This window comes from Pipistrellus kuhlii, unplaced genomic scaffold, assembly GCF_014108245.1.
Source record: "Pipistrellus kuhlii isolate mPipKuh1 unplaced genomic scaffold, mPipKuh1.p scaffold_m20_p_13, whole genome shotgun sequence".
NCBI lineage: Eukaryota > Metazoa > Chordata > Mammalia > Chiroptera > Vespertilionidae > Pipistrellus > Pipistrellus kuhlii.
In genome coordinates, this window is record NW_023425438.1 from 9,143,522 (window position 1) to 9,167,604 (window position 24,083).

Genomic DNA, 24,083 nt, shown 5'->3' on the forward strand with positions numbered 1-24,083 from the left:
TGTAACTTCAAATTGCATAGGCTTACAGCAGCTCATTTTTGGAGCAATGTTTGATGATTAGGACAAAAGAATAGAATGTTATTGGTTACTGGTACTTGAAGTCCAGAGACCTGTTCTGTGGAGGGATGGAGAAAGAGACCTGACTCTCACTTAAGCAGCTGGAAATACATGAATTAGCATGATTGGTTATGCATAATGAGTATAATGAATGACGGGAATACACTGTACTATGTGTTTGTCTCTTTATGCCACAGAACTCCAAACCCATGGAGGACAACTGTGCTTTAAAAGTAACTCCTAAAAGCAACTAAAAGAATCCTATGTGTCTTCTTATGATCTTTCCTCAGTGTGTGTCCTACTCTGTTCCTGTAAGGACCCAGTCACACTGTGTTAGGGCCCACCCCAATGACCGCCTTACACCATATTTACCTCTTTAAAGACCCTCTCTCCAAATACAGTCACATACAAATACTGTATGGTTAGGGCATCAACACATGCATTTTGAGGGGACACCGTCCAGCCCTTTAGGCATCTAACACATTTAATAGTTAGCCTGCCAACAACTCTACATTAACAGGGAACCTCTGCTAAAAATAAAGGTGGGGGAAAGGGGATACAATTTGTACACGTATACTCATTGACAATTACTCTCAGGTAGATTTTTTTTTCTAAAAAAAAATGGTGATTTATTTTGCTTTAACATACAATGGTAAATATGCTTGGATCATCAAGTTTTCAAAAAATTTTCGCCAGGCATACTTCACACATTACAATTCTTTCATGTGAGTTCATTGGTTCTTCCATTCCAATGTACAAGAGGGATCCACCTGACACCTACTAGCAGCTTGGCTAAGAATGGACATCAGAATCAGACAATACATTGCAAGTAGAAAGTACTTTTCTCCAAAGGTGTATAAAAGTGTGGAAACAACATCGCTGCCTGCTCCACAGGACAGACAAGCTGAATTCAAAAATGCTCCCAACTAGGAATCACAGGACCCTGTGTCACAATACTTACACAACAATTTCACAACATCTCACCAACAACTTGTGCACTTGAGATTAAAAAAAAAAAAATCTGAAGGAAAAGAAAAACAGTAGCCAAGGAACTGCACAACCAAAAAAAAAAAAAATTATATAAAATATTTCCACCGCTATTTAAATGCCAAATTTAATCAAGCAATAGTAAAAAACAAAAACAAAAACAAAAACAAAAAAACACAAGACAACATAATAATACAACCTTCTGTTTAAAATAACAGCAAGCTCTGCTCCGCCTCTTTTTTCCACTGAATTTTACATATGAACAGACTATATATACTGGTTTGTTCAGAGAAATGTCCATTTGGTCTGTCGCACCGGTCGGGCTCACACCGAATCCTTTCCTTGTCTTCTGAGGATACACGATACCCCGTTGCTCCCGTGTTTCCAGCACTCTGGGTTTAGGTGCAATGTCTCAAGTATAATACATTTCTCTCTTTTCCTTTACACAGTGCAGAGTATATGGGCTTAGGGTATGCAGATTTCCTTTCACTCCAGGTCACTGTCCTTTTCCAAATTCAAGGCGGTATTCAACGGGGTGCAGTAGTTGGGCTTGTCGGAAGGCACATAGCCGGGTAGACACACGCATTTGTAGGAGCCTTCCGTGTTGATGCACTTGGCATTCTTGCAGAGAGACATCCGGTTGTTCAGCTCGTCGCATTCGTTCACGTCTGCAATAGGCCAAACCACACAGGTGACCAGCTCTGAGAGGACACGGAACCCACAGCCTATCCAAGGCATCGAGGCGACCGGCCTGCACACAGCCTGGCTGTTCTCCTTCCCTTCCCCCACCCTGAGGCGTTCCCATTCATGGCTGCTTCCATCCCATGAACACGGTAAATCAGACTTTCTAGATCTTGCAAAAGTAGAATATTGGGAGAATTTTAGAATTCCTTTCCCTGTGATTTAACACTACATGACCAATTAGTAAAACCTCAAGAAGGCTGGGAATGCTACCCCACTGGTGAATTCTTTTCCACAGGTAGAGAACAGAGGGATGTGTCAGGAGGAACACAGTTAAAGAGCAAACCAGTGAGCCGACAGCCTTCTGAGCAGCCCCTCTAAGGCTGACGTTACCTTCTTGGGTTTCTTCCCACAGGAAAGAAAGGCTCGTATGCACTTGCAGCGCCTGTACTAATCCCAGGGTCCCCGCTTTCCAGACCCACCACAGATGGAGACTGACCAACAGGGAAAGGGACACTACGGGAGGGAGAAGAACGACAAAAAATAGAAGAAAACTTTACGTCCAGGGCCTTTTAGGAGAGAGGCCAAAGGGCCCTGGAACACAGTGTGGGAGTTCATTTGAGGTCACATGGAGCAGGAGGAGTGTGAGCTTACTGCGCTTTTAAAAATAAGAGGGGAGGCAACGAGAGCATTTTAGGAGGAACTTTTCCCAAATGATTAACATGGAAGTTGTGTTTTATTCAGACATCTACATTCCCTTATGCTTGGGTCAAGTATTCAGGGAAAACATTGCTGGCTGCACAGTCAAAAGCTATATTTAAGAGTCAAAGTCAAGGAATGGTTCTAGGTGAGGAATTCTACAGGAGTTCTTACATAAGATATCAACTCTATTTTTAAACATATACTAGAGGCCCGGTGCATGAAATTTGTGCACAGGGAGTGGGTGGAGGTGTGTGTCCCTCAGCCCAGCCTGTATCCTCTCCAATCTGGGACATCCCTCTCACAATCCAGGGCTGCGGGCTCCCAACCACTCACCTGCCTGCCTGATTGCCCCTAGCCACTTCTGCCTACCAGCCTGATCACCCCCTAACCACTCCCCTGCCAGCCTGATCAATGCCTAACTGCTCCCCTGCTGGCCCGATTTCCCCTAACTACCCTTCCCTGCTGGCCCAGTCACCCCCAATTGTCCTCCCCTGCAGGCCTGGTCACCCTCAACTCCCCTCCCCTGACGGCTATCTTGGAGTGATGATCAATTTGCATATCACATTTATTAGATAGGATATTTTCATTGATTTCAGAGAGGAACAGAGAGGGAGACAGAAACATCAATTAGAGAGGAACATCAATCGGCTACCTCCTGCATGCTCCTTACTGGGGATCTAGCTCGTAACTCCAGGCATATGTCCTGGCCGGGAATCGAACTCTGACCTCCTCGTTCATAGGTCGATGACGCTCAACTACTGAGCTTGCCAGCCGGGCTCACCTCAATTTCTTAAACATTGTGGTAGACTATACAGAACAGAAATATGTCCATTTTAACCTTTTGTAAGTGGCTAGTCCAGTGGCACTAAGTATATTCGTGTCGTCGTGCAACCACCACCGCCTTCCATCGTTAAGACGTTTCTCATTTTCCTAAACCGAAGCTCTTAAATGTACCTGTCTTAAATGTACCTGAGGGCATGCGGTCTGACCACGGGAGATGTCAGGAAAGGAATGATTTCCCACAAGGCACCCTTCTTACCGACACAGGTCATCTTGGCCATGTCCAAGTGGTAGCCGTCAAAGCAGTCGCAGGTGTACCCCTCCTGCACCCGCACACAGCGGCCGTTCTCGCAGCCGTTGAGGATGCCGCACTCCTCGGCCTGCAGCTCCTCGAAGCTGTTTAAGAAGCCTGGCAACGACAGGCAGGCGCCGCGTTAGACATGCTCCGCCTCTTACGCCGCGTCTGAAGCCTAGATGGTTCTGCTTTCGGCTCACCAGACAGACATATTGCAGACACTTTAACGTTAGCATTACAATGCAAGCAAATACTGCATATAACGGCAACACACTAGGAAGCATAAAATATTAAAAATGTTGGATATTTTTGTACACATCAGCCCCACCTCTTGGACTCTGAATGCGCCAGCAAGTGTGCTTTTTGGTTTTGCCCTGAATTATGTAAAGTTTTTACCCAAAGTTCCAAATTCCCTGAGGGTTTTTTTTTTTTTTTTTTTTTTTTTTTTTACAGAGAGGAAGAGAAAGGGATAGAGAGTTAGAAACATCAAGGAGAGAGAATCATCAATCAGCTGCCTCTTGTACAACCCCACTGGGGATGTGCCCGCAACCAAGGTACATGCCTTCACCGGAATGGAACCTGAGACCTTTCAGTCCGTAGACCGACGCTCTATCCACTGAGCCAAACCGGTTTCGGCCAAGTTCCCTGAGTTTTCACTAGCAAAGGTCAGGACATCTTTCAGTGTGGAACCAAGAGTGAACTTATCAGAGTTCAGGAGACGTTTGTTTAGAAAACCCAGGAGAGCTGGAGGGGCGCTTCTGCTGCTTAGAGTTCCCGGAGAGGGAGGGACAGGCCCCTGGGCCTGTCGCTCTGTTTGTTTGCTCTGGCTTGGGAACGAGCCCCACAAAAGGGTTTTTGGGGATCAGAGGACAAAGGCAGTAAAAGGGACTCAAAACATCCTGATAAATGAGAGAAGAACATCGTGCCTGTGTCTACTGAACCCAAAGTCCTTTTGTGCTGACACAAAGATGCTCTTGTGGAGTTCAGATAGCTTTAACGGGACTCAGGGCTGCAGTGTAATAACACAGAAACGTCTACCCTGGCAGCGAAAGTGCTTCACTCTCTTTCTAGAGAAGGAAGCTGTGAATGTAAAAGACTCAAGCACACTGTGGGTGTGGCCCCTCGTCCCCTCCCCACCTTCCAGACCTCACCAAGTATTAGCTTTAAGAAAAATCAAAATGATGCCAAAACCGGTTTGGCTCAGTGGATAGAGCGTTGGCTGCAGACTCAAGGGTCCCAGGTTCAATTCCGGTCAAGGGCATGTACCTTGGTTGAGGACACATCCCCAGTGAGGGGTGTGCAGAAAGAGACTGATGTTTCAAACTCTATCCCTCTCCCTTCCTCTCTGTAAAGAAATCAATGATAAAATATATTTTAGAAAGAAAGAAAGAAAGATCAAAATGAGGAGAAGGGTGCTGGGGGGCTGGGTTTTGTGACAAAGGGGAAGGGATTCAGTAACACAAATGGGTAGTTACAGAGATGTAGATGACAGCACAGGGAATACAGGCAATAATATCCTGATAATTAGGTATGGGGCCAGAGGGTTACTTGAAACGGCAGAGGGGACTGCTCTGTAAAGCACATGATTTTCAAACCTCTTTGCTGTACATCTGAAACTAATACAGAATAATATTGTAAACTGTAGTTGAAAAAAAAAATGTAGGGAAAAAAAAATCAAACTCTTAGGCCTTTGAAGTATGTAATTCTCCAGTGGAACTGTAGGGGGCAGCAAACTATCACTGCTTATATAGGGCTCTAGGTCTAACTTGGTGACCTAAAGAATTTAGTAATATATCCAGGACAGGTCCTTTTTACAAAATTTTAAAGGGGAAAAAAATATTACAAGTCGTCAGGAATACGTCAGCAGATTCCCCCTAGCCAGTTTGAGAAATACCGACTTAAGAAAATAAAACCAAATTCCAGGTATTGCAGCAAAATCATTTTGACTTTAAAACTAGTAAAATCATTTTTTATTCTAGAAATTAAGACAAGAAATGAAATTTGAAGCTCCTACACAGACATCAAGTAGACTCCACAAAATATTTCCATAGGACTCTAAGATGGGGTCAGTACAGCGCCGTCCCTGCTGCCTATTTTATAAATAAAGTTTTATTGGAACACAGCCCCCCCCCCCCCCCCCCCCCTCACACCTGTCTGCTTTCATGAGAACAACACTTCACTATCTGGTCCTCATAAGAAAAAAGTTGATTTCTGCTCTAGGAGATTCCAGCTTTATTAGCTATTGCTCTCACTAAAGGCACCATCCGCCATCAGTAATATTTAAAAATATCTAGAAAGCAGGAGATGGCGAATTGTAAAGGTGATAAGAATCCTTAGCCTCCCCTCTAGGTTACCACCTACCCAATACCGTCATTTCTCCAGGAGGGCCACTGAGCCCTTGCTCCTGGTCTGAGACAGAGGAGCTATTTCTTGAACCTGTTCGAAATCTAAAGGCCATTTTGTCATCAAAGCTGGAGGTCCTGGGACTACATCTCAACTCCCTATGTTGCTAAATAGGAAATGGATGTGATACCAACTTGTTCCCCTTTTAAGGTTTGTACTGAATGAAAAAAAAAAAGTGTTTTAAGGCAATGTGAGCATTAAAAAAGAAGGTACATTAGCCAGAACATTTCAACATGGAACTTCCTGAAATCTAAATTATGTTGCGATCCAGGCTACACACATAAACTATGGGGCTGTTGTCAGAGCTGATCTGGTATTTTGGATTTATGGGCCAGGTAAGCTGGCTTTATTTCAACCTTAATATTTCTTCCCCCTTTCTTTTCCTCTCTGTCTCTTTTTAAGGTAAATGTTTATGGGCCTATAATGTAAGCACAGAGAAATGTAGAAATCCTACGTGCACAGTCTTATAGCTGCCAGTGCATCTAGGCACATTTCATGAGGTCGTGCATGCCTGTGCGTTGTTGATTACAGGAAATCTCAGGTGTCAGAAGTCAGGGCAGTGGCTGCCCTTGCAGGGAGTGGGCTAGGAAAGGGCACCAGGACCTCTGGATACAGGCATGTTCTAAACCTGGATGGGAGTTACACAGATGTGTCAATGCTGTGTTCATGTAAATTCTGTATTGATTGATTGATTGATTGATTTTAAAGAGAGGCAGGGAGGGAGGGGGGGAGGACAGAGGAAAAGAGAGACAGGCATCAATTTGCTGTTCCACTTATGTATGCATTCATTGGTTGATTCTTGTATGTACCCTGACCAGGAATGGAACCCGCACCCCTGGCATATGGGATGTTGCTTTACAAACTCTGTACCCGGCCAGGGCTGTTCATGTAAATGTTAGAGCACCCTAATTCTACTGGATGAACAATATACTACAACCTTCAAAAAACAAGAAGAAGGGAGGAAAGAAAGGAGAAAGGGAAGTAGAGAGAGGGGAAAGAGAAAAGAGAAGGAAAGGGGAAGGGAAGGGAGAGAAAAAAAAACTCTTCAACTGAGAACTGAAGCAGATCCAAGTGCAATCACAGGCGTGCATTGCCCCTCAGGGACTCGGTCATGGCTAGGCTGATGCGCAGGTGTCAGGGCCCAAAGAAAGGAAAAGCTTCATTGTATTTTGTGAGTCAGCAGCCTCTCCAAGTCCCAACTCACTCCCCACTCACCCCCCCCCCCACCCCGTCCTGAAAATCTGGTGCAGAGTACATCCCTGCAGGGAGGGCCCCTCAGTGGGAAGGGGCCAGGCAGCTGGGACCTGCGTTTCCCTATTCCCATTCGTGAAGTTATTATCTACTAATCTATTATCCTATTATCTACTAATATTTCCTTTTGGACCGTCCGGCTTCTCGGACTTTGGATACTGAGTCTCCACGGGAAAGCTCTGGTTTCCCCGGGGAAACATGCAGCTGGTGTGGCTTCCTCACCCAGGCCGCTGGGCTGCACATGGTAAAGCAGTCACTTTCTCAATGAGAGCAGGGTATTCACACCCTACCTCCACAAGAAAACAAATGCAGGAAAAGCTGGCACAGATCCTAGCTTACTTAACACATCCCCTCACAAGTGGATTCTAAAAATTAATTTCTCACCAGGAGAGCAATGCTTTTGATCCTCCCACTCTAGAGTAGGGGTGTCGAACTCAATCAGAGAAGGGGCCAAAATCTAAAATCCAGCCTAAATCGCGGGCCGAATGGTTTACTGAACAGTCATAAACTGTCATTGTGATGGAAACGCAGCGGAGTGCAGTGATGACAGCGCGGTGCGGGCCACATTGCAAGGCCTGGCGGGACGAATTTGGCCCACGGGCCTTGTGTTTGACACATGTGCTCTAGAGATACTTCTAAGAGCAGCTCACCTTGGTCATTTCCATGGTGACAAAAGCTACAATCCTGACTGGGGGTTCAAGGAAATCCTCACTAGACCACCACTTAATGGGTACAAAATGATTGTCATGCAAATGTAATAAGGTAATTTGCTTCACATATAGTGATGGCAGCATCCCCACCAGAGAGACCAAGGTCTGATCCAACAGCTCTCACAGTTGGATACAAAGGGGTTAGCCCAGGGGCCATGACACCCCAGTTTCTGATGCGGAGGTCTAGCGCAGCCTGAGGATCTGCATTTCTAACAAGTTCCCAGGACTACATTTTGCAAACCCTTGGCTAATCCTGAACCACAAGTTAGTGTCAAAGTCACCGGAAACGTCTGCTTACGGTCCTGAATGAAGTAGGGGTTGGCTTCTGGAGCATACTGTTCACTGAAGTCCACCAAGGCGTCCCGGCCGTACGGCTGCCGGCGTCCTGTGACCGGGATGTTACACAGCTGGGCGTAGTCATCTAAGAAAGAAACAACAAGGGATGCCTTCAGTGTTTGCTCGCATCTGGATGCATCTACTGCCAGCTTAGAGGCCTGGGAATCTGCGAGGGCAGTGGCCACCGCAGGCCCATGTCCCGTCCACACCGCTGGGCCAGGAAGTGTCTCAGTGTTCTTCATGAGAGCTCTGTCCATCCACATACACTGAGTGTCCATCCACATACACTGGGTGTCCATCCACATACACTGGGTGTCCATCCACCTATACTGGGTGTCCATCCACATACACTGGGTGTCCATTCACATACACTGGGTGTCCATCTACCTACACTGGGTGTCCATCCACCTACACTGGGTGTCCATCCACCTACACTGGGTGTCCATCCACATACACTTGGTGTCCATCCACATACACTGGGTGTCCATCCACATACACTGGGTATCCATCTACATTCAATGAATGTCCATCCACATACACTGAATGTCCATCCACATACAATGAATGTCCATCTACATACAATGAGTGTCCATCCATATACACTGAGTGTCCATCCACATACAATGAATGTCCATCTACATACAATGAGTATCCATCCACATACTCTGATTGTCCATCCACATACAATGAATGTCCATCTACATACAATGAGTATCCATCCACATACTCTGATTGTTTATCCACATACAATGAATGTCCATCTACATACGAGTTTCTGTCCACAGACATTGTCTGTCCACATACAATGAGTGTCCGTCCACATACACTGGGTGTCCATCCACATACACTGGGTGTCCATCTACATACAATGAATGTCCATCCACATACAATGAATGTCCATCCACATACACTGAATGTCCACCCACATACAATGATTGTCCATTCATATACACTGAGTGTCCATCCACATACAATGAGTATCCATCTACATACGAGTGTCTGTTCATATACACTGAGTGTCAATCCACATACATTGGGTGTCTACCCACATACAATGAGTGTCCATCCACATACAATGAGTGTCTGTCCATATACACTGAGTGCCAGTCCACATACATTGGGTGTCCACTCACATACATTGAGTATCCGTCCACATACAATGAGTGTCCATACACATAAAATGACTCTCCGTTCACATGCAATGACTGTCCATCCACATACAATGAGTGCTGCAGAAGGTAATTAAGATTCTAACTTGAACTCTAAATAACAAATAATAGCTGAGCAGTTGGTAGAATGTATCCCAAGAGACTAAGAAACTGAGAAAAAGGGCCATCTGAGAGCGATGCAGGCCTGTCGGGAGAATGGCTGATCTGAGCCCATCAGGTGAACACTTGATAGGTATAAAGTGTTCATTCTCCAGTCAGGTTTCACTCATGAGAGAGAGGACATTTTTCTCTGGTGATCCAGAAATCAGAGTAGCAAGGAAAGATGATATGAAGTACCATATAAATTTAGTAGTTATTATTATTACTCTACACTCAATACAGATAGTATTACATTATGATGTCATCATCATCATCGTCACCATAGTGTAGTAAAGGTAACAGTAGGAATAATAGCTAACAGATGGATAGTGCTTGCTCTTTGCCAGGTACTGTTCTTAATACATATTTCATTAAACTCTAATTCATTAATTCACTCACACCACCCTATGAAGAGGTACTATCATCACCCCCATTTCACAGATGAGGAAACAAAAGCACAGAATGGTTCAATGACAGCTAATATGTGATGACGCCTGACTGGAACTCAGTAATGAAGCTCTGGCTGCACTCCTATTCTGCCTCTCCCACAACGACCTCAGCTCATCTCTAACTCCTGCCTTTTCTCCTTCGGCACCCCAGATAGACTCCTCTGTGGTTACTATTCTTGTGACCTCAGTTCCAAGCTGGGTCAGCCCTATGGCCGTCTGACTTCTAAACTCTCCTTTAGTCCTCCTCACAGGACCCACCCAGCGCACAAGATCTAGGATCCCCATTAGCTGGGGTGACTGAGCTTCCAGTGCATTTCATGCTCCAGCCTGCATTTGGGAGCAGAGTTGTGCAGGAGGTGTAGCAATGAAGGCTTCAGAGGGAACCTTCATGTCTTCATGTTCTGAATACATATTTTACAGGATTCACCTAGAAGACAATGAAAATTCTGGGGCTTCTCATACCCCAAGAGCACTGCCAGAGCTATGAGATGCAGGCTAGCAGACTCCAGGGCTGGGTGAACATGCTTAGGGAAGGAGGAACAAGGCAACAGCCACTTGACTGAACCACAGGTGGGGAGAGCTGTCCTCTATTTTCTTGCCTCTGTAACAAAACTAAACAAATACACTAAGGCAATAGCGTGAACACTCAAGGCTGTCTTTCATCCCTCAACTTAAAGGAGTCAAATATGTGTGTATGTGTGTGTGTGTGTGTGTGTGTGTGTGTGTGTGGTGTGCAAGCATAAGTACACAAACACACACACATATATGCACACTCAATTGTCTTCTATAATTGCACCAAGGAAGTGTAAGGCCATCTGGGTAGGGAGGATTATGGTTGCCCCTTCCTAAAATTCTCCTCCCACAGAGCATTCCAGGAACAACATACAGATTCCAGACCGCCCAATATTTTTGCATGAAAGCATTTCATGAGAAATATTCATTTCATTAAGGAAAGAGCTGATCCTGGAAGAAGATTCTTGACTCAACAAAACCCAACTTCAAACAAGGAGAACACACATGGCCGTCAGTTCTGCTTTGAGTTTGAGAAAGAAGAATGAAGGATCTCCCTGCCAGAGCAAGATTGCTGAGATGTTTATAAGTTTCAAGAGCTGAGGTCATTGTCTCTCAAGACTTTCTCTATACATTTGTTGGACATCTGAAAGGGAGACTTGTTCCATATTTTATATCCAAGCAACAGTTGTGATCAAGAATAGATATTACAAGTAAATTAATCCATGTTCTTATTTTGTAAAACTAAATCCAGACACAGCTGAGCAAGCTCTTCTGACATGTGGCTCTCAGGGGAGCCTCACTGAGACTTGAGGTCCTGGGGCTGCGGACTGACAAAGCCAGGGCCATCCCAGAGCTGTCTGACCTTCTGGCCATGGCCTTGGCCCAGACCATACCTCCTCCACTAAGACATGAGCTGATGGCCACCCTCCAGGCTGTCACCGTCTAGCAAATGGAAGGGACATAATGTGAGAGGAGTGAGGAGAAGGAACAGATTTCTGTTCTGGTGAAGTGCTGATGGGCAGCTTACTGGAAATGCTAGTACTTGACTTGAAACTAAGAAATAAAATTTGCTTAACAGAAGATATTTTGGGTTGATTTTAAAAAGCTTACCCAAAAGCATCAAGAAAGGGGACTGTAAGCTGGGTTTGGGGGCCCACAAGTGGCTCCTAGGAAGACTTCTAGCCCAACAGGGGCTGACAGGGGACAGAAGAGAGACGGGGATGGCACCTCTGGGACTTGAGGCATCTTCTTCATCCTCCCCTCTTCCTGGCCATTCATTTTTCTTTTAAGATTCTAGAACTTACTGTCCTCTGCTGCTTTACTTGTGTCTAATATATTAACATTCCAATCTTCAAGACAGTTTTGGTCAGTTATCAAAACATGATTTGTGCATTAAGTGTTCTCTCTGTTGTATCTGAAGACGTGCTTGTTTGAGGGGACTAAGCTCTCAGTGCATTTCCAGGACATGCAATGTTGAGTAATTGTTTATCTGGGAGCATGGATGAGTCCACACTAACCCATCCATGTCACCTCTCCAGGCCCGCACTTCTGTTCTCATCTCGGCCAGGGTCAAGGGTGAAGTGAGGATGGGGTAATGAAAAGAATGTGAGCTTTAGAGGCAGAAGCTTGAGCTCAAGTCCTGATTATACCATTTATCATTCAGCTCAGCAATTTTGGGCAAACCTCAGTTTTCCTTTATGTCACATGTAGATAATAATTCCTGCTTGTCTACCTTTGTGTTATTGACATATAAACATGAGATAACATTACGGAATGGTTTATAAATTTTGGAACACCAAGAAACTGGAGGGTGCAATTTTTTTTCTCATAGGTAAAATCACCAAGTTCCTACTAAACAATAAGAAGGATTTTCAAAGACAGCATCCGAATGATTGATGCAAACTGCAGTGTCAGTAAAACTTAATGGTAGTTGTCTTTGGGCAAAGGATTGTGCAGTAAATTACGGGCAATGAAAGCAGTTTCTGTATGACTTTAGATATTGTTGAAAGGCTATTTGGAGTTTCCTAATAGATGGAAGAAATTTTTAATTAAGCAAACAGAGAATAAAGCCTTCATCTCAGATATAAGGCTTACTTGTTGACAGCCTAGCAAATATTATCACTTGGTTGAACAGTGATCAAGTATGAACAATGGCATGGTTTCACATTAGATATATGGAACTCAAAGTACAGGGGGAAAACTGGTGTTCGACAATTCTTTGTGTATGCCTGAATCGATCAGAAATGTGTGGAGGTGAGAATAGGTTTCTCAACCATCTTCCCAGGGAACCACTATCACAGGACTTTCTAATGAGTCTCGGGCACGGCACCAGCTTCCGGATCTGGGCACATGCATATTTCTAGCACATCTGAGCCTCTGGGCAAACCCCAGCCACAGCCAGAATCCATCCTAGCGTGGAGATGTTTGGTCTGGTTATATCTAGGGTTGGTCAGGGCTACAGGTCAGCTTGGGGACACAGTGAATTGTGGTTGGTTGAGGGCATGGAGCCCGGGATAGTGGATACCTGAACTATTTGCACAACTTCCCATGACAGCTCCTGAGAACCTCACAGCTGTCACGTCATCCAGCTTAACGTGTGCGCACAAACACATATATTCCATCCCTGGAGTCTTTTTTTCCCCCCCCCTCAAAAATGTTTCCCTTTACTTAAGGCCATCAACAAGGAAGCACCTTGTCACCCAGGGCTTGGTATAAACAAACAGCTTTGCTTAGCAGGCGGGGCTTGTACTCTGTGGGAGGCAAACACTACTCTAGCCACAGGAGAGTGTAAAAGGAACAGGAAATGGAAATATTCACACCTCCAAGCCCCCATGCCACTGCCGCCTCCCCACCCCCCAAGCACAAATGCTAAGCTCTTGATCAAAGCTATGAAAGACACACATGGGATGGTGTGGGACACGTCACTAAGTGGTCTAAACGAGACCCAGGCCATTGATCACACTCATTTCCCCCGGCCTGGCAGATTCATAGAACAGATGGTGCTCTGATTTTAATTTTAAATTGAAGAGAAAAAAGTTCAAAAATGACCCCCTGGAGCCAGTGGGTCTGGGGCCCCTGCCGTCGGCGGCAATGGGAAGCACATTACTGGGTCCTGGCAGGGCCCCGCCACTGCTGATGACAGACACATCTGCAGGGCTGGGCTCACAGGCACATGTCACCATGCCACTCTGGCATGTGGGGAAACTGGGAGGAGAAGCCTGCGCTCTGCCTGGGGCTGATTGAGTTCAGCTGCTCGCAGAAATAACGCAAAGGCTGCATTCTGCTCCCCACACAGCGGGGCTGGACCCCGAACGCTGGAATTGCATCATTTCCCAGCACAGGAGAAACAAGGACCGATTCTTATGCTTTAGAGAAACGGGTCTAATGTGGATCAAATCCCTAGACCAAGCGTTTTTCTTACAGGTTCCCATATGTATTATTAATGGATGATGGTGTTTGGAAAATACACACACACACACACACACACACACACACACACACACAACCAGGAAATGAAGGAATGAGACAGGGAGAACAAAATGAGTATTTACCCCAATACATGCTGAGCCAGCAGTATTAACAGGCGCATATATATATATGTATGTATGTATGTATGTATGTATATATATTTGGACTGAAATAAGCAAAACCTACAAAATTAGAAAAATGTTGACCGTTTCTAGAACATTCCATTCAGGACATCTGTTTGGGTGTCTGTCCACTTAGGCTCCTTCTCAGAGGACGCATTCTTACTCTCAGTCACCGGTGGACATACAAGAATCCAGTTGCCCTGATATGAAACTTACTGAGTTGTGAGAGGAAATTGGGCATGTTAAAAAGAGAAAGGACCCAGAGTAAAAATCTTGGGTTCTAGCCTTGTTTCTCCTCCACATCTTAGTTCCTTGGGTTGGACACAGTGTTTGGTCAGCTGAACTGCATTATCGTCTTTTGCTTTAATGACATCCAATGATGGAGCGAGAATACTATGGGCAGTGTGGGGTTTGGGAAGAGAGAAGGGCTGTCAGGACAGGTCACTGTGACACGGGCAATAGCTTATCGGTAAAAACTAAGTCAGCCAAGAAGAGCTGGGAAGGTTCCCTCCACCGTGCGAGTGACCGTACAGCAAGCATGTCAAACTCACGGCGTGGCCCACCTGCCACGAGTTTGACATGCTTGGTCTACAGGGAGGAGGCCAACCAAGTGAAGAGGAGGAGAGACAGTCACTCAGAGAGACACAAGTATAGACAATAGTCCTCCCTTATCTGGGGCCTGACGTTCCGTGGTTTCAGTTGCCCGCGGTCAACCATGGTCTGAAAATGTGAAAAGGAAACTTCTAGAAAGAAACAGTTTGTAAGTTTTAAATCGCACATGGTTCTGAGTAGTGGGATGACCTCTCGTGCCATCCTGCCCTGTCCCGCCTGGGACGTGGATCGTCTCTTGTCCAGTGTATCCACGTTACACGTGCTGCCTGCCCTTAGTTCCTTAGCAGCAGCGGCCATGGCTATCAGATTGACTGTTGGGCTCTTGCAGTGTTTGTATTCAAGTCACCCTTATTTTGCCTAATAATGGCCCCTACGCACAAGAGCAGTGATCCTGGCAACTTCGATGTGTTTAGAAGCACCTAAAGGGCTCCCATTAAGTGAAAAGGTGAGTACACCATAATAAGATGTGTTAAGAGAGAGACCACAGTACCTTTCTTTACACTGTGTATTGTTAGTAATTGTCCTATTCTATTAGTTATTGTTAACTTCTTACTGCGCCTGACAAATTAAACCTCCTTATACGCAGAGGAAAAAACAGAATATACAGGGTTCGGTACTACCCTGTTTCCCTGAAAATAAGACAGTGTCTTATATTAATTTTTTTCTCCCAAAGTTGCGCTAGGTCTTATTTTCAGGGAATGTCTTATCTTTCCATGCGCTAGGTCTTATTTTTGGAGGATGTCTTATTTTCGGGGAAACACGGTATCTGTGGTTTCAGGCATCCACTGGGGGTCTAGGAATGTATCTCCCATGAATAAGGGGGTACTACTGAACAACAAATAAGAAAGCATTAGGGGCCGAAACCGGTTTGGCTCAGTGGACAGAGCGTCAGTCTGTGGACTGAAAGGTCCAAGGTTCAATTCTGGTCAAGGGCATGTGCATTGCCTGTGGGCACATCCCGATAGGGACTATGCAGAAGGCAGCTGGTCGATGTTTCTCTCTCATCGATGTTTCTAGCTCTCTATCCTCTCTGTAAAATATTAAAAAAAAAAAAAAAAAAAAAAAAAAAAAAAAAAGCATTAGGGGAACAAAAGTACCACACAGACACTGGCTAAAGAATAGTCGGAAAAAGGAAGGTCAGCTAACCTGTCCCATGAAGCTTCTTTGTGTGAGATGCTGTGCACTTTTACACACACCTTGTCATTTAAATCTCAGAACAGCCCCGTGAAATGACTGTAATTTAGCTCCTTTGTTTCCAATAAGAAAATTAGGTTTCTAGTGTAAGTCCTAGTTTAGGTGAGGGATTTTAAAAAATATATATATTTTTACTGATTTCAGAGAGGAAGTAAAAGATAGAAACATCAATGATGAGAAAGAATCAATGACCAGCTGCCTCCTGCACACCCACTACTGGGAATGGAGCCCGGACCGGGAATCGAAGCTGTGACCTCCTAGTTCATAGACTGATGCTCAACCATTGAGCCACACTGACCGGGCTAGGTGAGGAATTTGAACCTAAATTGGTCTGTGTGCAAAACCATGTTCTTTCTACTCCCCAGCTGCCCTTCTGAACCCTAAGGAAATTATTAAATCCACTGCCCAGACCTTAAGCATCAGGTAAGTAGTTTGTTCAGCAATAAGCATCTGTGACTACAATTCCAGGGAGAGGAATAACCATGATTGCTGATGAGCATAGCCCCACTAGGGGCAGCTCTATCACTAGGATTTATTTTATTGAATTTGCTCCATTTATTAGGTGAAAGAGATCAAATTGCTTAATGTTCAATTAAATTGTACTTTTTGAGAAGAGGGAAGTAATGAAGTCTCCCGTCTTGGCAAGGTTTACCTTCTGCGGGGCTCCTGTAAATGTGGAGGGTTCTAAGGAAACTCCTGGCTCTCACACCAACCAAGTCCCCCCACCCGACCTTCTTCACCCAACGCTGCCCCCTCCAAGGTCAGTCACTCCCAGAGTTTCCCACCAGGCTGCTAAGCATTTAGCCAGGCTCTGACCGAAAGGACAGAGCATTGGGTCTGAATGCCACAATGTGAAGGCTCACTTCGCTTTCTAAAATCTGCGTTCAAAATTTGCACACTTGGACTAGTATTAACTTATGCCACACATGAAAAGCCCTGCCCACCGCTGTGTATCTCCCCTCGTCCCTGCCCTTCTTCCTCCGGCCGTTTCACAAATGAAGGAATGTAACGCTGATCTAAAATGACAAAGCTCTACGTGCAATTCCTCAGGAATTTCAGTTTTCAGTAACCCTTTTCGAGTAAGAAAAGTATTTTCACCCCTTTTGGAGGGAAGCTTTCTAAATAAGTAAACATCTTTTCAATAAGGAACGATATAAATTGCTTAGTTGCCATCCCATATGGCATCCGATTCGATCGAGTTCCAGGGATACCAAGAACCCTGTCCCCAAGGAACTGGACCACCAACCACTGAGACAGACTGTGTGTGCAGAGCACACGTTCTGTGTGCAGGCAGGGTTGCCACTCCACACAGGCCTTTCATATGTGTCCGGTTTGATTTTTAAAAATATATATTTTATTGATTTTCCACAGACAGGAAAAAAGAGGGATAGAGAGCTAGAAACGTCTATGAGAGAGAAACAGAGACCAGCTGCCTCCTGCACAGCCCCCACTGGGGATGTGCCAGCAACCAAGGTACATGCCCTTGACCAGAATCGAACCTGGGACCTTTCAGTCCACAGGCCAACGCTCTATCCACTGAGCCAAACCGGTTTCAGCGAGTTTGATTTTTTTTTATTCTCCACTATACTGTATGAACTGCTACACTTTCTTTAATCATATTATTCAGGATCCAGGATCCAAATGACAAAGGCTTTCATGCTCAGAGAGTATTCTCTGCCATAACCTCACAAGAGAGCTCCCAGCTTTGGCTGTGGACAACCGGAGTGACCTGTCCAGGGCAATCGGCAGAAGCAGAGCCAAGGCAGACGAACGCCCGGGACTGCCCAGACCGGCGGCGGCCACCATGCACTGTGCCTCGCGTGCACGCTGTTCCAGAGTTATTATTAACATTTTTTGGAAATCTATTTCTTGGAAAAGCCTTCAAACCGTGACTGCTGAAAGGCCTGTTGCAGCCACTGCCCAGTTACACTATTGGTTCAAATTTAGTTCAAGAGTCAAATACCTGTCTTCCTTCACACCCCCTCACACCTCCAAGGGGATTCTGAATCCTCTGATGCTGAGATCTTTGGGACATGGAAGCCCCAGGGGCCACACATGGATGTGGAAGAAATCACGAGCTCAATCGCTCAGACCCCAAGTTCTGTCACTTTTATGGGACCTCATGAAAACACTGGGGGTAGATTAGCTGATAGGAAGTGTCATAGCTAATAATACATAAATAAAGGCATCGCTTCCATATTTAAATGTGACAATAGCTAGGAATAAACTATTCTAATTTAGAAATACAACATGATTGTATGGCATGCGATTTCACACAATTAAATTATAAATAATGAAATGAAGGAAAAAGTGTGTAATTAATTTAAAACTGAAAACAGGTTAATTATAAATAATTTAGATTGCATTTCAGTCATGGTGCTTACTCTTAGCTGTACCTTGCATATAACGACTTAATAAACATGTCGTTCTTTGCCTTGTTTAAAAACTAAAATTAGACACAATGCTGTATTACAGTCTATAGACTTGTCTCCTTTAAAAGTAGCTATATTTCCACTATATGGATACACCAAAAATCATCAGCCAACTCCCTATGTAATTTCAAAATTTTATTATGCTATAATGATTATTTTTTCTTCCAAGCAGTCAAGTACAAAACCAATCTGTATTCCCAGAACTAGAAGTTTTTTTAGTCCAATGTATAATAGTACCTATACTAGCAGATCTTCAAAGTGTTCTCTTGGCAAAAAAAGGACCCACATCTCTGCATCCTGATTAATACTGAATACTGGTGTTTTACAAGTTTTCAAACATGTGCAATTTCTTTTGTGGCACTTCAAAAATTGCTTAGTTTCCTTGGAGATTTTTTCGCCCCAAAACCATTCTCACCTTTCTATGCCTCACTTGCATCAAGAATACTTAAGGTTAAAACACCTGTGATACAGTACGTTAAACTACCAATAGGTGGCACTCTGCCAGCTTCCTAAGTGTCCCATAAAGAAAATTTAACTTCAAAGCTTTAGATCAAGACTTTCTCAGGTGATTATGTTCCATTTACTTACACTAAATCTAATTATTTTAATTATTTACTTAAAAGAAGTGTAATTATTTTAACAAGAACCACGGTACTGGGATCCCTGGGTACTTTAGAAGTGTTTAAATCTGTCAAATTCTCTCTCATTTATAGGTCAATAGGGTTTTATTTCCATGAGATAATGGCATCTGACCTATCTTGCAGGAAATTTTAATTTTGTACTTTCAAGAGCATCAGTAAAAACTTTAAAAACTCATTTTACATAATTATTGGCTTGCCCTGGCCGGGTGACCTGTGGGACCAGAAGTGTGCACGCCTGCTCCGGGGCCAAAGCGTCACTGGACGCTGCACTTGATGCTCAAAGCCGATGACAAGGGCTGCGATTTCCCCCTCCATTTCTGCAGCACCGTCTCCACCAGGAACAGCTTGTTCCCCCAAGCAGCGCTGGGCTCCTAGGGAAAGTGGAAGGTCCGGCACCTGGCAGGCTCGGACCCTGCCAGGGCTCACAGTCACACACGGACAATGTGGCCCTTTCTCAACCATTGGGATATGCGGGAGCAGCATATGTAAGAGGCTCAGGGATGGAAATGATGAGCAGAGCAGTTTTAAAACACACGTTCTTTGCTCCCTCTTTCTGAAAAAGTGGCAACGGCACTCTCATCGCTTTTGATACAGTCACGTTGGATGCTGTTAGATGTCTCTAGAACCTGGCGAGTGTGGACTGAGGCCCAGCAACAGCCACTCCCCCCCACCCCCCACCACCCTGGCAGAAAGAACACTGCGGTAAGGGCTCACCTGAGTCCTTCATGGGGCACAGGGCGCACTGCATGCCCCAGGCCTCGCCATACAGGCAGCAGCACTCTGTGTAAGTCGTCTGCTTGCCCACCAGGGGCCGGCTGCACACGTAGTCCTCGCTCAGGTGCTCCCAGCACAGGTCTTGGTAGACGTCAGTCTCTTCAATTTGTTCTGAAAGGGAAGGTGTGGATCTGTGACAATGGCACCACGGCTCCTGTTTCACAAACACGGTGGTGGAAGCCGGCGAGGCTCAAAGTTTCATGCCCATTGCTAAGAGTGACTTCCAAATAAAACTCTGAAGCCAGCCTGGTCTCTCCATGAAGCAAACCTCTGTCATCTCCACCTGGGTGTCATCCCATCAGCTGAATTCAACCTGCCCCCTCCTGTTCCAACCATGTCCTTCCCAGGATAGAATTGTTACATAAAACTTTCCACTATCTTGCCCTGGCTGGTTTGGCTTGGTGGATAGAGCGTTGGCCTGTGGAATGAAGGGTCCCAGGTTCGATTCCTGTCAAGGGCATGTACCTTGGTTGCGGGCACATCCCCATTAGGGGGTTTGCAGGAGGCAGCTGATGGATGCTTCTCTCTAGTCGGATGTTTCTCTCTCTCTTTCTTTCTCTCTCTCTTTCTCTCCCTCCCTCCCCTCCCTCCCTCCCTCTCTCTCTCTCTTCCTTCCTCTCTGTAAAAATATCAATGAAATATATTTAGAAAAAAAAACACAACTCTCCACTATCTTACCTGTACTTCCTATTCCCAATGGTCTTCTCCTTCCTTCAATCTTTGCGTTGTCATGTTTACTTCTTTGTCCAATCCTACCAATTCTCTCTATATAATATTTCTCTTCAGATGGTATAAATATTTCATCTTTTACATAATATTTTTTTAGATTCATGCTTTCTCACCCATGTCATCTGCCAAAGCCTTGGACTAGGGCCTCTTCATCCCAGAGTCCTCCATTCTAACCTTTTGACCTTTCGACTGATTTCATCCAGAGTCGCCCCCTGTTGTGATGATGGACTGACCCATCACACCGGATGTGGGGATGGACGGACCAATCACACCAGTTGTCAGTGGGCACATGAGCTCCTCAGGGAGGAACAGGGATTGCTATCCATGGACATCCACGCTCTCTGCCTCCTTGTTGAACTCTACCCTCTGTTCTGCCCAGCTTCCCCTATGTCCTCCGGTACAACCTGGGAAACAAACGTAACATATTTTCCGGCGTATAAGACGAGCCCCCTAATTTTACAGTTAAAACATAGGTTTAGGCCTATATTCGCTGTATAAGACTACCCCCCACTTCCGAGGCAACACCAGTTCTTTTTTTAATAGACCGCCTCTCTGACTCTGGCCAATCTGAGCAGGCTTTTTTTCGTTTCAAAAGTCGTCTTATACACCGGAAAATACGGTATCTCCCCCTGAACTTATCAATACATCCTCCTCAGCCCCCCTTGAAGGTTCAGTGTGACCAACCCTCAGGCACAAACAGCCTTGTGTCTGTACCGCCACTCCAATACTGTTGTCCATTGTATGAGTATGTCCAGGGTATCAAGTCTTCTACATACTGATAATATGCATTTTATGATTTCTCCTAACATTTCATTTGAATTATTTAAAAGATACCCATAGAATCAATTTTTGCTCTTTTCCAATAGCTTACACTTTAGTTAGAAAACCACAGAAATTTGTTCGGACACAGGCCTGCATCCCCCATCCAAACTTACCGTGTGACTCAGATGGTCGGACACATCTCTTTTCTGAGGCATCCAGGACCATTGGGTGGGTACAGAAGCAGTTGTAAGAGCCTTCTGTGTTAATGCACTGGCCATCGATGCAACTGTTGGGGTCTTGACATTCATCCATATCTGAAAGGGAAAGAAATCATGAAAGAAAACCAGTTTTCAGTTGTGTCTCATACACTTGTCCAGATTCCAGGGGATGTGTCCAGATTCCAGGGGATGCCACAATTTCACTCACTACATACACATCACTATCCAAAACAGTCTGACTATAAAACCGTGATGTTGAGCTCTAACTGGTTCAAAACCGGTTTGGCTCAGTGGATAGAGCATCGGTCTGCAGACTCAAAGGTCCCAGGTTCAATTCCGGTCAAGGGCATGTACCTTGGTTGCGGGCACATCCCTGGTAGTGAATGTACAAGAGGCAGCTGATCAATGTTTCTAACTCTCTATCCCTCTCCCTTCCTCTCTGTAAAAAAAAAAAAAAAAAAAAAAAAAATCAATAAAATATTTTTAAAATAAAAAATAAATAAAACCATGACGTTGTGTTGACCTGGGAAATAATGTTGCCCTGATGCTGATGACATTCCATAAGGAAAAAACCATTTAGGAACAGAAAATGCATAGACATTTAAGATAAAATGCCTCTTTAGGATCTTGTACAGTTACTTCCTTTGGCTATGTTTTCCCGCCTAGTGTATGGTTTTCTGCTTAAGCATTACAGTCAGGGGTCGGCATTTTAGAACAGGATGAATGATGAAGCAGGAGGTTCCCCAGACCAAAAAGAACACTCCACTCAAACCAGCGACCTGAATTATAATTCCACACCGAATATTAACTTTTCGTTTGCAATCCAGTCCAATAGTAGGAACTTTTTGTTTTCTTAAACCTTGCTCACAAAAAAGATCCATAAAACATTTGCACATCTTCGCAACACATAGTTTAGATGCAAAGAAACTGGTTTCGGCCTCCCCAGTATGATTTTTTTTTTCTTCCCCATCTGTGTATTTTCACAGCACCCTCTACTCTCTTAAAACTCACCGAAGCACTGCAATTTGACAGGATCGTAGTATGTCCCTTGCTTGCAGTAGCATTCATACCCAGGCTGCGTGTTCAAGCAGAAGCCATTTTTGCAGATTTCGTGTCCAAAGAGCAGGCATTCATCCGCATCTGTGGAGCAGGGGAGGGTGCGGGGGTGGAAAATGGAGCAACAAAGAGAGGAGCCAGCTTGGTCATTCAGTCAAGAAGAAGTGTCTAACCAGTCCTGTTCTGTACCCGAAGCTACCCTGTGTTCTAGTAAAAAGCCTGCTCAGATTGGCCAGAGTCAGAGAGGCAGTCTATTAAAAAAAGAACTGGTGTTGCCTCGGAAGTGGGGGGTAGTCTTATACAGCGAATATAGGCCTAAACCTATGTTTTAACTGTAAAATTAGGGGGGTCGTCTTATACGCCGGAAAATACGGTACTCTCAGAAAGTGTTACTTATTATACTTTTATTGCTATTATTATTACCATCAGTTCTCACATTTTAGAGCTCATATCCTCTAGGCCTCATTTTAAAGACTGGAGATTCCAGCACTGGCTAGTGTGGCCCATACATCAAGGGGTCTCAGGTTCGATTCTCAGTCAAGGGCATGCACCTAGGTTGCAGGTTCTATCCCCGGCCCAATCAGGGCAAGTGTTGAAGGCAACCAGTGAATGTGCCTCTCTCACATCCATCTCTCTCCCTCTCCCTCTCCCTCTCCCTCTCCCTCTCCCTCTCCCTCTCCCTCTCCCTTTCCTCCATTCTCTCTGGAAAAAACAAAAACAATCGTCCTCCCCCCAAAACACACACACACACACACACACACACACACACACACACACAACAAAACATTAAAAAACTGGAGATTCCATAGATAGATTGCTCCAAGTTATACAGCTGGAAAATGGCAAAACCAAGTCCAAAATATAGGGCTATTTAGATCTGCACCTAATATTCTTTCAACCATTTCCAGTGCTGCTAAAGATAGGAGAGGAGGAATTTATTTTTCTATAAAAGAGGGGATGACTTTGTGGTGAAATCAGGGCTTCATCTCATAATATTAAGTGAGATTTAACTACATCCGGGCAAAAACATATGTAATATTTGTGAACTTGAAAAACCATTGAATACATATCACCAACCAAGATTTGTTATTTAATGGGACTAAATCATAGATGTATTTAAAAAACACAGATGGAATTTCTTACCCAGCTACTGAATTATACCAAATTATTAAAACACGATTTTTCCAAAAAGATGAACAATAAAAAAATGTTTTCCATCCACTTAGCAGTTTTCAATATTAAATTTTACAGAAAAAAAAGTCACTTTGTCTATAAAAGGACTTAATATCTCTATCATGGAAATGTCAAGAGAATGGTTAGTGAGGAAATACTCATACATGTGGTTTAAATTTCACCCAAATAAAAAGGCTGCATATTTATTTTAGAATTATAGGCTAATAACACTGAATATATAAAACACATCTACTTTTGCTTTCTTCTTTTCCATTCCTTATTACGAATCTGTGGCCATAAGTAAAAGGCCCTAACAATAGTAGGATGAGTTCTAAAGAAGCAAGAATGCTAGCTTTATTGATGATCATTAAAGACCAATCATTAAAGAGCAACATGATGACAAATATATAGTCTTAACACAGGTTTCTAAT

General features: G+C 44.4%; 1 protein-coding gene across 20 annotated transcripts in view; it reads right to left on the minus strand.

The window, feature by feature from the left end:
- Positions 1-670: 670 nt before the first annotated feature.
- LTBP1 (latent transforming growth factor beta binding protein 1) overlaps positions 671-24,083 on the minus strand; it is a 298,629-nt gene continuing 275,216 nt past the window's right edge. For all 20 annotated transcript variants that reach the window (XM_036434787.2, XM_036434781.2, XM_036434780.2 and 17 more), the window contains 6 exons: positions 22,435-22,563; positions 21,379-21,519; positions 19,655-19,825; positions 8,165-8,287; positions 3,467-3,616; positions 671-1,712 (listed from right to left, as the gene is read on the minus strand). In XM_036434787.2, coding sequence (XP_036290680.1) covers positions 1,531-1,712; positions 3,467-3,616; positions 8,165-8,287; positions 19,655-19,825; positions 21,379-21,519; positions 22,435-22,563 — 896 coding nt within the window. In that variant the 3' untranslated portion in view covers positions 671-1,530. The remainder of the gene's footprint in view (positions 1,713-3,466; positions 3,617-8,164; positions 8,288-19,654; positions 19,826-21,378; positions 21,520-22,434; positions 22,564-24,083) is intronic.